The sequence below is a fragment of the Dendroctonus ponderosae genome, unplaced genomic scaffold (assembly GCF_020466585.1).
Source record: "Dendroctonus ponderosae isolate FM_Combo_2020 unplaced genomic scaffold, Dpon_F_20191213v2 Dpon_F_20191213_1, whole genome shotgun sequence".
In the NCBI taxonomy this organism is placed as follows: domain Eukaryota; kingdom Metazoa; phylum Arthropoda; class Insecta; order Coleoptera; family Curculionidae; genus Dendroctonus; species Dendroctonus ponderosae.
This window is the reverse complement of record NW_026017110.1, coordinates 62,967,189-62,984,217: the sequence shown is the minus strand read 5'-3', so window position 1 is coordinate 62,984,217 and position 17,029 is coordinate 62,967,189. Positions and strand designations below refer to the sequence as shown.

The 17,029-nt window shown below is 35.1% G+C and overlaps 1 protein-coding gene across 1 annotated transcript; it reads right to left on the bottom strand.

Annotated features, from left to right (window-relative positions):
* Positions 1-82: 82 nt before the first annotated feature.
* Positions 83-15,111, bottom strand: LOC109541035 (atrial natriuretic peptide receptor 1). The gene is made up of 15 exons (XM_019909707.2): positions 14,718-15,111; positions 12,573-12,750; positions 11,360-11,546; positions 11,103-11,305; positions 10,927-11,041; positions 10,530-10,813; positions 10,256-10,459; positions 10,116-10,200; positions 9,851-9,965; positions 9,274-9,763; positions 9,062-9,217; positions 3,807-3,999; positions 1,384-1,723; positions 843-1,208; positions 83-484 (listed from the first exon to the last, which is right to left on the bottom strand). Exons 1-15 carry the CDS (start codon positions 14,979-14,981, stop codon positions 128-130), a joined length of 3,537 nt encoding a protein of 1,178 aa, XP_019765266.1. The 5' UTR covers positions 14,982-15,111; the 3' UTR covers positions 83-127.
* Positions 15,112-17,029: the final 1,918 nt, after the last annotated feature.

Below are 17,029 nucleotides of genomic sequence, written 5' to 3'. Positions count from 1 at the left end.
TTCCAAAAACTATTCAGAGATAAATACAATTAGATTTCCATAGCAACATCTGATAGTGCAAAACAGTAAGTGTCTATCTATTATACAACAAGACATTTAAAAGTTCTCCATGTTTTGGAGAAAAAGTCTACGCGTTGGCCCCGAAAGGAGGTTCCGTGATTGAAAGCAGCGGAACCTCAGTTTCATCACGGCGATTTTTGGCAGAAATATTTGGATTTTCGGGCACCTGCTGATCTCTTTCGTTATCTTTATGATTCATTATCGCCGGTCTTGAGGTTTCATTAACGAAACCCACTTCATCAATAACTCGTCTTAAATCAACCACTTTTGTGTGGGGATTTTGGGGATCTTGATAGGAACTCCGAGGGCGCGGTGTACTGGGTCTTTGGGGCACCACCCCAACCGGGGATAAGCAATCGTCACCTAAGTATAAATTGTTGGGGTTTTCTCCTTTAAGCCAATACGTCACTACTTTGCCCTTTCCCTGTGAAAAAAGTGCAATCATTTTATCAATACAGATGTTCAAATATCCCGCATACATTTCTATTCCTTTTGTGAACACTTTCTTCTAAAAACGGGGAAACTTGCAATTTAACTGAAATTATTGTTTAATGTTGGGTGATGATTCATCCCGTATTTACCAGCCTTTCATCCCCAACTCCCTCAATTTTTTTTGGATGGCAACAAAATATGTTCAATGCGGTTCACTGTTCAAATTAGTTAATACCGAAAACAACTTTTAAGAGTTTAGTTAACGTTTACTCAATTAGCAGTTAAAATGACCCAAACATGTACTGTAGCATTTCATTTTACGCACATGTTAATAAAATAAGTGGCATTACCTTCATCTCAATTTCCCCGCGTAGTTCAACATCAAATCGACCAACCTTATCCAATATTTTTTTGGTCGCTTCACTAATATGAATCTTCAAAGGCAGTCCATTCTGTTCCATTCTGGAAGCGGTATTGACGGTGTCCCCAAAAAGGCAATAACGAGGCATTTTATGTCCCACAACTCCAGCTACCACTGGTCCACTGTGTAGACCAATGCGTAAAAGTAGTGGACTCTCTGGTCGGTGACGAATCTTGAATTGCTTGATGGCACCCAAAAGGTCCAAAGCTAAGCGACTAATTTCGAACGCATGTTTCAAACCGTTTCTTTCTGGAAGGCCTGACACAACCATGTAAGCGTCTCCAATTGTTTCCACCTAGGAGAATATTCGGTTTTGCATAGTTTGCATCGCAACATAAAAACCAAACTCAAATTCTCAAAGGCTCAAAGCTATTAATCTTTGACAATATCGCATTTGCGTAAATAATTGATTTTGCCCCTTGACGAATGGGGAGCCGTTTAGAAGGAAGCGTCTTTTATATAAACTGTACCTTGTAAACTTCGTAATGCTCAACTCTCGAATCAAATAACCCATAAAGATCATTGAGCAAGTCGACAACTTGCAACGGAGTACTTTCGGCAGATAGAGCAGTAAAACCGACAATGTCACTGAAGTAGATGGTAACAGAATCAAACGCCTCTGCTGTGACTGATTCACCCATAATAAGTTGCTGGGCAACACTCTTTGGTAGGAGCTGGTAAAGCACTTCTTCACATTTACGTTTTTCTTCGAGATAATCTTTCGTACGGTCCTGGACTAGTGCTTCCAAGTTGTTCGCGTATTGTTCCATTCGAGTTAGCAAATTATCCAGCAAGTTCATATCATTTTCTCTGCAAAAAACGGATAACTTCCTAGATGGCGTTTCACTTTTAAATGATTAATTAAAGATGTTTAATTTTGCTTTTGCGAATTAATGCACAACACAACACTAAATCTTTTGAAACAAGTGGGTTTTCACTTTCACTTACACTGTTCTGATGAACAATGATAAGCGTTCAAGCAAACCACTTCTGAAGATGCAAGCCACACGTGCTTGCGAAACGTCAAGAAGAAATTCTACCGAACGACGGCCTAAAAACCCGAAAAACCCACTTGTTTCAAGGAATGGCATCGAAAGTCTATCTCTTTTACTAAATCTGTTAACAGAAACGGACAAAGCAAAATATAAACCATGTTCTGAATTGTTGCATACTTGGACACACTTGAATATGCAGCAAAACCGAGCTCATTTCGACTGAAGTCTGCATCATTTTGCTGTTGGTTGAGGCAATTAATGAATTCCATACAAATTGTTTACTAAAAATTTGCAAACAATTCTCATTCAGGCATGCATTCTGCATGATGCACTGTCCAACTCTAACTTAATTAGTATGGAATATCTAAGAGAAGTTTCAACACAATGCCAATATGCATACTCTGACATAACTATGGACAAACTAATATATTGAACTTTAACTGATGCGCTATGACTACAAACTAAGTTAATAAGCTTCTACATACATAATAGAAAGGTATGTATATTAGACTATGTACCTTAGACGCAAAATATTGTCTAGATTTAACTTTTAAGATGATAATCTTTTTAATGGGGAACGATTGGATCTATGTGAAACATGGTCTGTCTGAATTTCCCTCGAATAGAGTTGACTTGATGAGCTCAAAAATACTTTTCCAACCTGCATAAATCGAATTAGAATTCTCACAAATCGCAAAAAAGGTGTCCAATTTGTTCCAAAAGTTTATTAAACAATTACATTCTGCAAATTCCCAGATGGGAAAACTGTCGTGTTCATCCTGGATTTAAAGCATATTGTGTAGTTCAAAGACCCGCTGGAAAATCGATTGGGTCCATTTAATGTGTTTTGGTCAAAAGGTGGCACGAGAATAAGGATTTTGGATATTTTTTGGCAACTGACCCGAACTTAAAACTGATGAGTTTTTCGGGTTTTTAGGCCGCCGTGGAATATAATTTCTTTCTGACCAAGCACGAGTGGTTTGCTATAGTCCACGACCGCCTCAAAGCCCGAAATAATGTCTTTTGATATGTGCCAGACTTATTATTTATTTTGGACTACTTGCTAAATCAATCTAGTGCAAATTTTTAACAAAACTATAAATAGTTTTTATCTAAAAGCGTCTAGTCGGTTTGAATTGGCTATCGATACTTACATTGATCGAAATATCCACGGTTTACTGAAAAGTAGGTTCACTTTTCATAAAACTGATATGATTACTATACTATTTAATAAACTTTGCTTTTTGCGGCATTTTTTAAAGCCTTTGCAGGCGTGAAATTACAAAAAGCTTTTAGGCAAGCTCTAAATATGAATTATACAAATCATTGTTCTGAATGAAGTACAGTAAATGCAAAGTTTACCTTCAGCAATGTGCAAGTTCATTGAAATTTGATAAAAGAAGAAGGCAGAAACGTTTCCGTTAAGCAAATAGCCACATTTACGTTTTTCATTTTGTGTATTTTTACAATTCTCAGCTGGCAACAATAATGCTCTTGCATCATTTATAATTCAGCAATTCTATGGCACAGGGAAACAGGTTATTCCAGGAACATAATGGTGATTTGGAAATACGGAGCAAACGAAATAAACTGTCCATCTTAATGTTTGCACAATAAAATTGAAGCGTCAGGGACTGATAAAAGGTCACTTCGAACCATTCAAACTCCATTCACGAAAACTCTTGAAGCATTAAGTACATCAATTTTCGCCTTTTTTACGTTGATGCCTTTTACCCGGTCCACAATGTCTAGCAGGTATAAATTTAGCCAAACAAAGCAAATATATTCGTATTATAATAGAGCTTTCGCATTGAAGCTTTCGATATCAAACAAATATATATTATATCTGCTTCATGGGATTTTTTTACAGAATAGTGTGAATTTTCAGAGCAACTTACTTGCGGCTAAGTTGTCGCAATTTGGCCTTAAGGGTGCTAAAGTCTGGTCGCTCATGAGGATCTTCGGACCAGCACTTTTCGATCAAAGATGTTATTTCATCAACTTGCTCATTGACATTTTCGCTAGATATTGTAGGCCGTAAAGGGACTCCGTCGTTTGCATCTGCTCCTTTACGAACTATATCGATAATCTCTGAAACAATTAGAAAATATTAATGCTATCAAAAGACTTACCAAGTTTTTTAGAAAGATTTTATTGATGCAAAACGGTTGGGTTTTCCCATAATTCCAGTTAAAGGGAAAGTACCTAAAGGGGCGAGTTTCATCGTTTTGAACATTAGCAAGGGAAGGACATAATTTTTAGAGGCGTCTAAAAAACTGAAGCAATCAAGAAGTTGGAGAACGCCAATTTTCATTTGATTGGCTTCATTGCAGGTCACTAAGCTAATACTAATCAGATCCCCTTTGGAAAAAAATAGCTTTACTTAATTTTAGTATTAAATGACTGGTATTTAAAAACAATAATAGTTGAAACATTTTGACAATTTGAATGAGCCTTTTGGTACGCTTCAAAAAGATGAATGTGTAAAAAAATAATAAATACTATTAGTCCTCGCAAATTCCTCTTGCAGTTAAAGTTTTTACATCCGGTTAGAAAGTCGCTATTAATATCGTATAATTGATTTCAATTAAGAACTATTGAGTTGGAATTCAAGGAACGTTTACATAAAGGACCAGGATTACAGCCAGCAAAATTATATTTGAGTCATGTGCGATTCCCCAGAAGGTATTCTCTGACAACCAACAATCTGGAAGTAATACTATTCACAAAGCGAATGATAAAACGGCCCATGTAGATTAGAACTAATGCGAATTTGAATTAATAAGGAAGATATGTCCGGATTTCAATTCGATTCTGATTGAAATCCGCTTTCAGGGGTAAACCCAGATCAGAATCAGTCACGTTCTAGATCAGAAAACACGATTTTGTGCTTTGTTTAGCATGTGTTTTAATTTAGGACGTGATGACAAGCATCCAGTTATTATTTATGCCCATTTTAACGCGCTCGAAACTCTTTTGTTTGCAATGTTGCAAATTTGAAAAATTCGCTTTTCAACTTATATAAACCTGGTTTAGCTTCTAGATGAACAGATTATTTGAAATCCAAATATCCTTTTTTTAATTAATTTGGCATACTGAAAGATGTCGTATTGGTAATATTTTTTTAATTTCTACGATGGTAATTTGCATAAAACATTTTGCTCAATCTATTTAATATGGCAAATAATTGAATGCTGTATTTTTTCGTGCTATTAAATTTCTGCAGTAACTTTTATTATCTGCAAGATGTTTTAATCATCGTTCATTTAAGCGCGTGTTGAAAGTCAGAAAGAGAGGAAATTTTCTATTTAATTAATAACGTAGCCCTGGATCTCACGTTAATGAGATTTGCCTGCAACATGATTATAATTGCAATTATGTAGAGGGTTCAAATAGCATGGCCGTATGGGCAAATAAATATATAAATAATAAAGAAGAATGTACAAGCGCTCTTTTAAAGTCCAGTGTTAAAGAGTAATCTAGATACACAATGAAACTAATTAAGAGATTAATCCACTGAAAGCCTATTATTAGGGATCGCGGGAGAAAAGGGGATTTTCTTCTCAGGTAGAGAATAAAAATCGATTCTATTTCATTTCCCAAAGCTCAATAAATCCCAATTCACTCTTCGGAATAAAATCGAGAACCAAGTAATTAAAAGATGTTAAGTGTTCGTATTTTTCCTTTCCTTTCCCTCACACGCAAACTTCGTTGGCTTCTACATTACTTCGCTTTCTGATGGCGTAGAAAGTCCTTATGCAATGAAACCTTCGAAAATATTAATATATATCAAATGATGAAATATAAAATTGCTAAAAGGGATGAAGTACAACAAAAGATTTTATTTTTCAATTTCTAATGGAAATTTACGGTTAGACTTAAAATCAAGTCATTGTTAGTCAATTGTCAATTAGTATTTATATCAAAAGGGAACTAATTCAGTTATAGCGTCGCATAATTTAATTTTAAATATTTTATTGCCTGTATTAAATTTGATCCAATTCGTAATGTAACTTGCGTTTGTACATTCTGCGTGTGTAATAAAAACGGAAGTTCACGCTACCTCATAAATGGATATTTATGCATTTTGTAACACTTTTGTAGGAAATCGATTAGGCAAATAGAACCATGTTTATTCCTCAACAGAAAAGACTATTATTGTGCGACTACATGCCACCTTAGTTATTTTACGAACAAGTCTCTTAGTAACGAAATACATAATGACAAAAAACATTATAAAGCACCTCCGTTTATTATGTTCTCATATTAATTTCTCGTGTGCCTTTAAGAAAGGCGGAAAGTATTTTTTCGTATGTTATGGGAAAAAAAATCTATGTAATATATTTGAAACCTTGTTAAGCTCAATTCATCAAAGCAAGATTTAAATGTTTTGCATGTGACGATTTGGACTTTATGGCATACTTTCATTAAGCTGATGCTTAATTGAAATACCTATGTATTGAATTCGAGTCAGTGTTGCTCTCAGGAATTTAATTGGAAAAATTTCCGCCAAATTGCGGTATCTATGAGGGAAACTGGGATTGGTCAGTAGCTATTGAGGCGGGTCTGTAAAATGAGAGTAAGCGCAGTGTAGCTTCAATGGCAAATGTGGAGCACTGTTTGGTACTCTTCATGCCATCTTCATTCATCTACAATACCTATTTACATGTTATTTGGCTACTTCCTGTTTGCATGAAAGTGCGACCAAATGGGTGAAAGCAAATAGCACTGTCACAGCCATACCATGCCCAAAACCATACCGACTGTTTGCTAATTAAAAGTGAAACTTTTCACTTCAAATGTTTGAACGATCATCAATTCGATCGGACTTGGGGATTTTGCTATTGTATGACAATGGAGTAGGTAATTTGCCAAAAATTAGAAACAAGCCAACAGCAGTTTTCCTCAGCAATTTAGTACCAATTGAAAATTTACTATAATTGCAAACTTTGGCGGCAAAGATTACTTAAAATGAAGAGTATTTACTTGAGTCTGCCCCTCCAGAGATGAGTCCAAAGCGGTGCCACAGAGCGTAAGTGCAGTTGTCACATTTGAGGGTGCAAATGGGGCGCCGGACTTCTAGAAGAGGACTTACGGCTCTTCTCGGACTGGTTGCTGCGGAAGTACCTGGACTAGGAGAGTTTTCCCGAGGAGGCAAGTTGAGACTCATTCGGAGCTGCTCTTGTGTCCGCTCTGGGTTCCTCACTCGCGGCACTACTTTGCTACGTTCGGGAGTTTTGTGGCGACCAGAATTCCCCGCGACTTCCGAAGAAGTCGGGGGTTTCCGGTCTGACATCTTTCCCTCACTGGAGCAATGTTGCGACTGATAGAGAGCGCTCTATGCGGCGCTTATTTATTGGCATGCGGGGTGTAGTGCGGGTTATGGAAATACGCGATTCGCTGATAATTTAAATTTCGCCCCGCGGCGGAGGGGTTTCTGCTCGGAAAGAGGTGTCTAAGCCAGTTAGAAAAGTCGGATGTGGAAAATACACGATTTTCCATATGTAACTTTCGTTAAAGTTCAATTTCCGCCTCAAGGTTAAAACATGTGAGCAATTTGATATTTGATGCTTGACGAGTTCATTTTTTTCATACCAACCCTCATTTTGGTTTGTTGGCGTTCGGTAAGCCGCTTTTGACAGTTCCTAAGTTCTCAGAACGCTCAACTTTGCCTTTACTAATTAGGTTTATCCGCTTATGAGCCCGAAATATTGGCTTCTGCAGCGATTTTTTTATATTGATGAGCGTATTTTTTAATGGTCCTCGTGGGAAACGGGACAAGTTTTTCTCTATGGGCCCGCCCTTTCTCCCAAAAGGCCCCGCCTTTGCTGCTGAGGAATTTTTGTAATCCAGCATATTTCTTCTCATACGAGAAATGCGTTTTCCAGAAATTCTAATCCCCCGCAAATAAAAAGGTTTCTGCTCGATCAGGTTATTTAAGACCGTAATCCGTTCTTTAAGAATGGCCATAAAAGGAAGACAAAAACTTAATTGAAAAAATATTAGTTCGACTGTATTTGCCAAGGTATTTATAGAATATTTACTTTTACATAACGAAATTTTATTGTGAGCAATGTTTTTGACTGCTAATTTGATATTCGCATTTTGTGCGTGTAAACAAATGTTATATAAAGTAAATGGGGAAACCTTCCAGAAAAAGTGTCTGGTAATGACATAGCATGGTTTGCCTTCGTGCCTTTCAGCACGATAATTACTGGAGGAAGATCAAAGGCGCTAAATATTTTTTGGTACTTTAAATGGCCAGGAATTAGTGGTAAATTAAAAACGTCAGATTCACATCTCCGCAGGCCAATTTCTTTGCGAATTTGTTGAGTAGAATTTGTTCAAAGAGCCGGATTGTAACCAATGTACTTTTGGGCTTTCAAATTCTTCGCCCAGCAGGATTTTGCTCGCGACTAACCGTTAATTTGAATATATTCAATTTTAAATAATTATTTCATAACTCACAAGGCTATGATGGTCCTATTCTTTATTTTGTGAGAATATCTCGTTCTTATAAATAATATCCTGATCTTTCCTGGGACTCAGTCAAAGTATGAAGTAAAAGTTTTGAACATCGTTTATTTCATTACGTTTCGGCGAGACAACAGAGCCATCATCAGCTTTAAAATTTACACAAACTCATGATTGGTAAAAATCAACGTTCTTTTAGGTCTTTGCCTTCTTGAAACCTTAAATTTGTCTGAATTTGCAACTTCAAATTCAGACAAATTTAAGGTTTCAAGAAGGCAAAGACCTAAAAGAACGTTGATTTTTACCAATCATGAGTTTGTGTAAATTTTAAATATGATGATGGAGCTGATGTCTCGCCGAAATGTATTGAAATAAACGATATTCAAAAAATGTGTGCTTCAAACTTTGAGACCCAGGAAAGATAAGAATGTCATAACAAATACATGCAGTCGGGAAAATAAAACTTATAAATAATTTATAAAGGGTAGTAATTAAACAATCAGACCCGAATTCATACGAATTAGAGTGCACTAATCCCCAATAATCCGAAGGGAAGTGGGATGTATTGCTACAATACTTCGAATTGTTTTGTAAGTAGGGCTTCCGGGATTATCAGAAGAGTATTTTGTTATACTAAACAACTGTATGAAACTAAGAAGATTTTGATCAGATTACTCACCTTTAGGTTCTAGTATCGAGTCCTTCAAGTAAAAGGCACCTTCCCTCATGATTATTTCTTCCATGATTATGGCAAATGAATAAACATCTCCTTTCTGAGTTCCCGCAGGTGGAGGATTTTTATCTCGCAAGAGTTCCGGGGCAGTCCAAAGAAATCCTTAAGCATTGATAAGCTTAAATAAAGCCGTGAACCAAAATATTTGAACTACTTACGCCTCCAGTATTGATAAGTGTTTTCATCAGAATCTTCAGTTTTGTCATTGCCCCGTAAAAACTGCAGACCAAAGTCGCATATTTTCAGGACAAATCTACTGTCTACCAAACAATTGGATGATTTTAGAGCACCATGAGACTTAACATCGCTGTCATGAAGATAGTTCATTCCTCTAGCAACGTCCATAATCAGTGACATTCGAAACGCCCAATCTAAATTGTACTGGGGATTTTCTAAAATGTCTTGAAGACTTCCTCTTGGACAATACTCTATGAGCAAACAGTTATTCGGACTGTCTATACATGCTCCGTAGAACTTCACTAGATTGTCATTGGATAAATCCTTCATCACTTTAAGTTCATATAATTGTTTGTGGTTCAAATTCACTTTGATATCAGGTAATTTTTTAATAGCGACTCTTATTGATTTATAATAGCCGATTTGTGCGAAAAGTTGGCTGTCGCCCGCCAAGCTCATTTCATCCATTTCCTACCGCCAAAATTACAATTAGTAACTAAAGCAATTTTACTATTGATATTTTAAAAATAGAACTCCCCAATATCACTCCTGTCGTACCTTAAGGGGCATAATTGAATGGATGCTGCTTCTTCTTTCCTTTGACAGAAAGGCTATTTCGTCGTAATTGACTTTCCATGCTCTCGAGTAAATCTCTGCTTTTAATTTATAATGCCTGAAAGTGATTTGAACGGATGGCAAAATATGCTTTTTAAGTTTTTAATTGTACTAATTTGCTGATTAATGTCCTAAGACTTAAACATTTATTTAACTCACAGTTGAAAATATTTATTTAATGTGGTAAAGCTGGAAAAATGTAACTTACCTATAGATCACAGTTGCAACTATTAGTAAACCGACACATATTACGCTAATCAGACTTATAAATAGGATATTCACTTTATCATAAGCTGAAACCAATAATTGACAGACCAGTTGGGGAATTCTGCTTCAGAAGATACTTACTGGGACACTTTGATAGATCATATCCGCATTCAGGTACATCAGGTGGAAATGTAATGTTGCCAGGATCCCATTTAATTACAGTTTTGTTTCCTGCAGAATATACTCCTATAACTTTAGATATTCCATTTTCGTCTTGTGCCACCAAAGCATAATTGACTACCTTTTGGGCATTGCAGTTAATCAATATCTCCTCATCATATAAACCTGAAGCGTTAGAATGTTTCAAATGTATGCAAGCGAAACTTTCAACAAAGGCAATTTGAGATGCATTTACCTTGGTAGGATTTTCCCATCATATATCGAGTAATATCACATCCCCTAAGTGAGTCTACCGATGCATTTGAAGTTAAGTTTTCGATCGCTTGAACATACATCAGCATACTGTTGTAAATATCATCCAGATAAAAGGAGCCTCTAAATGACTGGGTTTTAACTTTGTCGAAATCAGTTTCTCTGTATGGATAAAATGTTAGAATTGAACTGAAACCTTTTTTGGCCAACGTATTATTTTCCTCCGTGTCGTTTGGATCGTACCAGGGTTTATCTGGTTCATGTGCACTAAAATATATTATACAGTATATTAATTCGGCTATACCAAAACATTAAAACTATCAGCAAATTATCCAGTGTGCCAAATCCTTCAATCCTACAATCTTAGAATTTACTCTCACTTGTTGTAAAGGGCAAAGTTTAGAAACAAATATTCTCCTTGGTCCATCATCCCAAGTTTAGCAGCTTGAATTGCTAAATTCCGAATATTCATGTGACTGGCACAAGTTAAAACAACTAGAATCACATAGTAGTACTAAAGTTAGTGAGTATTCAAGACAGTAATTATTTTGCTTACTTCCGTAATTGACTCCAACTTTTTCTTTTAATAGAGCGTCGTATGTGATGTTAAGTAATTCTACGTCACCGGATTGATAGTCAATTTCACTAGCTGAGAATTCCAATATTAAAGTAGATTGCAAAAGGTGACATGCCTGATCGCCAGCAATTTCGCTAAGTTCATTTCTGAGGTACATGAGCGCGAACCTCTTCCATCCATAACTAAAAATGTTTTTTTCTACTTTTTTACCTACTTGTCTCAAATTAATGTTTCACCTGTCGGCTATCAGATGCAAGAACTCGGCGAACGAAGCATATCCAGCAGAGCCAATATTAAAGAGGTGATAAAATTCATCTTCCATGGATACCTTTTTTATTGATGTAAAATCGTACGTAAATCCACTAGGTGATAGCAGGGGCGCCCCAGATTTGCCCAGAATCTTGGCAATCCTTCCAACACTTGCTGTAAAAGCGTTTACTATTGTAACGAAAATGTTTACAGGCAATGAATTCTCAATCATCTTGTATGTAAGTTTTTTAACGCTGCTTTTTAAGTTAAGTGACTTTTTCCCAATTCCGCGCTTCCTTCAAGCTGCGGTTGTGACATTTTTTTATATATTAACCGGACTGAATACTTTGAAAAGGATCAAACAAAATTGAATATTAGATATTCCAGTTTCTCATTTCCGCAAAATAAATAAGACTTCAGTCCTGCAAATGAATCAGTGTTTCAAGCACGAAACAAAATTCTCTTAAAATGTTGTATACTGAGATGTAAATCGGGAAGTGAGTTTTCAATTTTTCGTAAGATGTTAAAATATTTTTTTGTTGCAGTAAACAGAAATTTACTTTTATGCAATGTGAAACTGCTAAGTGCAATAAAGCTCTTACGTGCAAAATTCAGTTAATTCAATTAAATTTTTTAGTTCGGTTCTTGTTTCGGCCGGATTCGCTATCACTGATTCAACAATGCATATTAAAAGTTTGCCGGATTTGTTAAAATCCATGTGCGACTGTAAGCATAAGTATTCCGTCTAAGTTGTAGATAATCAGTAATTAATCAACCGATTTGAACAAGATACATCTAAGGTATTCTTAAATTATCAGTTTTTAATTTACGTTGCACATCTCATCTTTTTTAAATAAACCAGTATTATTGTTATATTTATACCACGATTATACATTAAAATTAGAAAAGATTATTTTAAATCACTGAAATCATTTTTGCAATTATAAATAAACGTCGATATCTTTACATTTAGATCAAGATAATGACTACTGAAATCCACAAGTGATGCCATGACTTTTATCTGATTTTGACTGTATGTTTTATATTGGCCTGATTACTGGCGATATCCAATCGACTTTCAACTGGAATGTCAATCAACTTATAAACTGTATATGAGACAGCAACAAAAGTGCAAAATACTTGAGGCTGGGAGTTAAGCAATATTTTGCACTCATTCAGGGAAAAACTAAAAGAACTTACCTAAAGTATAATCGCATGTATGACCAAATATCACATGCGGGCACCATTCATTCGCATCGATAATTTGACCGAGAGCGATTTCGGATAAGCAACCATCGTTCATAGCTCTAAATTCAAAGTCAATATTCGGGACAAGATGTTTAACATCGTCAACTGCCTCACGAAGAGTTGTTTCTGCCTGCACATAGAGTAAGAAGTAATCGAAAAGCACAATTTAATATTTTTATTTTAGGGTCTCATTCAGTGTCATTTTAGTCAGAATGAGAATTCTCGACTGGATCGCTTACGTTAATTGGATATTGATAAGAGGAAGTGAATTAATTATATTTGTGTACAAACACACCAACTAGAATAAAACAATTTTGTAATGATGAAGTTTCAATTTATTTAAACTGAATAAACGATGCACAGGGGCCTCAATAGCTACGTTCATTAAGTGCATCTGAAAATGTTATAATAATTGATCTTTCAATTTTTATGATTATTGAAGAAAAACCTTTCGCATGCGACTGGTATTTATGAAATAATGTGATCGACAAAATAATAATAGATATAAAGATTTAGAAGCGGTTGTAAAAATCTGGAGAACTCTTACCTTTATTTTAAAACATGTATGATAAGATATCTGGAAGTGAACAGCATTACGCTTATTTTTAGAACCAATTAGATATGTACTCTGAAGCGATTCATAATTATTGCTCTGTATTCTATGGATAATCAGTTATAAATTTTGATTTTGGTTGTCCCATTGATTTTTCACTCGGTGGTAAATGAAAATGTTTTCTGAGAACGTTCAATTAACTAATGCATAGTCCGGTTTTTTTTCAACCTATCAAAATTGCGACTAATATGCGATAGCTATCGGAATAAACATATGTGAAATCTGATAATGAATAAATAATCATCAATCATGTTAGGCAAGTGAAAAGTTCAGAAAAATCTATAAGCCGCTCATATTTGTGGTTTAGTTATTTCGAAACACTGTTTACCGCGTTTTGCTTTATATAAATAACTTAATATTTGCCCGAGTTTTAATAGGGAAAGTACTATCATTAATTATAATGGATATTACGCCTATATTGTTTAAGGATTGGTATCACTTTAATCATAGGAAAACATTAATAAATAAAAAAATGTTTACTGGCAACCACTCCGATTTTTTATGTCCCGAGCTTCGACCATTAAATTTCATTTACCTACACTATAAATAATCAATCAGCTACTTTTTTAAGACCGGCCATTTCCGGTCAGGACGTGTTCGATTATAGGTTTTTCTGGTGGATTCTTCGCTTTTACAACTAGAGCATTATTGGGTTGTTTCACATATTATTTACTGCCACTCTAATTACAGCGCTTCCAAATTTTAATAAAAATACAGCCTGCTTCGACTAATTTACTACCTTGATTAAAATTTGTTTAGGAAAAAAATCAAAATTTTTCTATTGACAAAATGTAAATAAATGCAAACGTTGGAAACAGAGGTAAATTAATTTGGAAAGTAATCTCTCCCGAAACATGTTTGAAAGATATACCCTGGGCCCTGGGGTTATTTTCCGCAAGATGGACTCTCTCTCTTTACTGGCTTCATCCTTGTTGATATAATTTTCTAATTATACAGGTATGAGGAAATTTGCTAATGAAAAACTAGGTAACGTTATATTGCGTTACATGACGTGGAGCGTTTTTTATATAGGAACGGCCGAATATAACGTAATTTATACATAAAGATGGGGTGGTTGCAATTATTTTCGACCAGCACGTTGTCTGAATACATTAAACTTTTATCATTCGTCATTTATTTATTGTGGAAATCTGTTGGGATTTATAAAAATGATTTTTTTGCGGACAAAAACACATTTGTTTGTCCGTCTAAATGAAATAAAAGAGAAATTCATGGGAAATGCATCAATCGAATACATCTGGTCTTATCAATTATGATGTGAAACGGACAAATAAGCACACGTGTTTATATACAGGTGTGCGACAAATAAATAATACAGAGAAGCACCAGCCCTATATGAATCTGCGTCAGAATATCGAAGAGAGGTGTATTTTTGTTTACGTTGACACTTTCATTTGCCTCACTCTTAAACATAGTGAATATTTATCAAACGTAGATAAAATTGTGAAAACAATGTGATTTACCCTATTCAGATTTAAAATGTATTCTGAATCTTCTGGAAACAGCACTGCTACGTGTATAGTACATCCTGTATCATTGCAAATGTGGCAGCTGGTCTTTTCCTGTGTTACCTTCTTGCATGTTTCTGAAGAAGTTGCGAACATCGATGTACAATTGTCGATTGGCCATATTGGGTACTTTAACCCGGTATTGTTAAAAGTATGATTTTCAGAAAGAGAAGCGGAAGGAAGGCTCAGTAGAAAAACCATAGTTACTTTAAGTAGCATCACTAGTTGAGATCAAGTAGCTGTCATCCGGCAGTGAATCACTATCCGCACTTGGAAACACATTTTCTAAGAGACTTCGAGAGACTGACTTGATAGCTGATGATAGCGAATATTGATATCATAGAGCGCGCAGTCATATATATATTCGATATAATCATTCTGCAGGACTGTACTTGAATGCATCCATACTTATTTATTCATGTGTGTATTTCGATTTTGCAAAACCTTTAGGAAACGATAAAAACGTGAAATGGTTGATGAGCGATTTAAAATTAGATTAAAGTATTTTTAAACGTCTCAGCCGACTTGCACTCTCATTCGATTGCTGTACGCATGAGCTACACTGTGCTATCTGTAGAACACTACCAACTAACGGACAATTTAATTTAATTTAATAACGGAACAATAAAAACTTGTACACGCGGTGACATTAATGTACAAAACAGTGTCATTGTCTGAACAGTTGAAAGTCACGGTGTCGCGACGTTAGTGTCATATCAAAATGGTTTGACATACGACACCGTGACACTGGCTACTGTCACGAGATTAATGTCACCCTGTGAATTTCATTCATTTCATTTCATGGTCAAAAATCACATTTACTCGTATGAGGCCAAGAACTAAAATTCATGAAACCTTACAAAAGTCCATTTGAAATAACGAAAATGACATTATTATCATGAATCAGTCAGTAACCAGTTGAGTTATTTTCGCATTTAGCGCAAATTGCGCAATTTAGCGCACAGTTGGCATATCTGCCCTTTTTTTAAGAGGATTACAAAATTTTCTGTTTAAATTCCTCAGTTCATTCCTGATTAATTAAGCGAAAGAAATCGCATTTTATTTGACTACATCTGCGATTGATAACTTACACAATACCCTGTAACCTAAATGTGTCTTGACACTTTTGTAATCAATCCAACGAAACGTGTAAATAGAAAAATTGAGAAAAATCACGGTTGTTTATATCATCGAGAGTGAAGGATAATCAGGTTTTTTTACATGTAATTTTTGGCTTTGAACGTGATTGATTTTTAAATTTTCAGTCTGGAAACGATCCTTTTTGGCTATTTACTACGTTTTTATTTTAAGCTTATGTATTTTACAAGTAGTCAGATATGTAATTTTGCTTTCGCAATTGTGCTATTTCGAACAGATCGAAAAGGAACGTGGACCAGCAAATTGGATTAAAATAACAGAGCAGCGCGAAAAACGACTCTTTTTTGCAAACGTTACATAATTTGTTGTTTTTCTTTCGTAATACTACGTGTCAGGGCAAACGGTTTTGTAACTATGGCAAAACCATTCTCTAACATCAATCACATGAATTGTTAAGGCATAAATTCGGTTTAGTGCTAATAGACTTGCATCTTTCAGTGCAACTTAAACAGCCTAAAAACAATGACATCGGAACCACATAGTAGAAACCAAAAAGAACAGAATATTCGGTATTTAGCAAAACTTTTAATTAATTCGCTCGCACCTGCTCTCGATTATTACTGAAGTGGTTACGGTTCTGCCTCTTATCGATGTGAACTTGTGATATACCAATTAGAACTATAAGCATATAACACGATAAAATGATAAAGTTAATGGAAATACGAATATTAATAATAATTATTAAATCCCTGCTACCTATCGCTGTAGCCCTGAAGTGGGGTTAATATTACATATTTTTGTTATTTTTCTGGAGTAATATCAATTTTAAAATTCTATCTAAAAGTTTGAAAAAATAGAACCCAAGTCGCGCAACTCAATTTTTATAGTATTTCAACTACATTATTTAAATTATACAGTTGAGTCCGGATATAACGAACTTGAAAAATGAACTAAAACTGGATCGTTATATCCGGAGTTCGCTATAAGCGAATAATAATACAAAACACGTGGTGTATTTTATTTCGTTATTTTTACAGAGTAGTAGAAGTTAGTAGGTAAGAACTAAAAAACATAAAAAGATAAATAAAATTTAATTTGAAATCTATTTCATAAAGTCTGTAATTTTTGTTTGTACATTTCTGCTGCAAAAATAGATGTTATTTATGTAG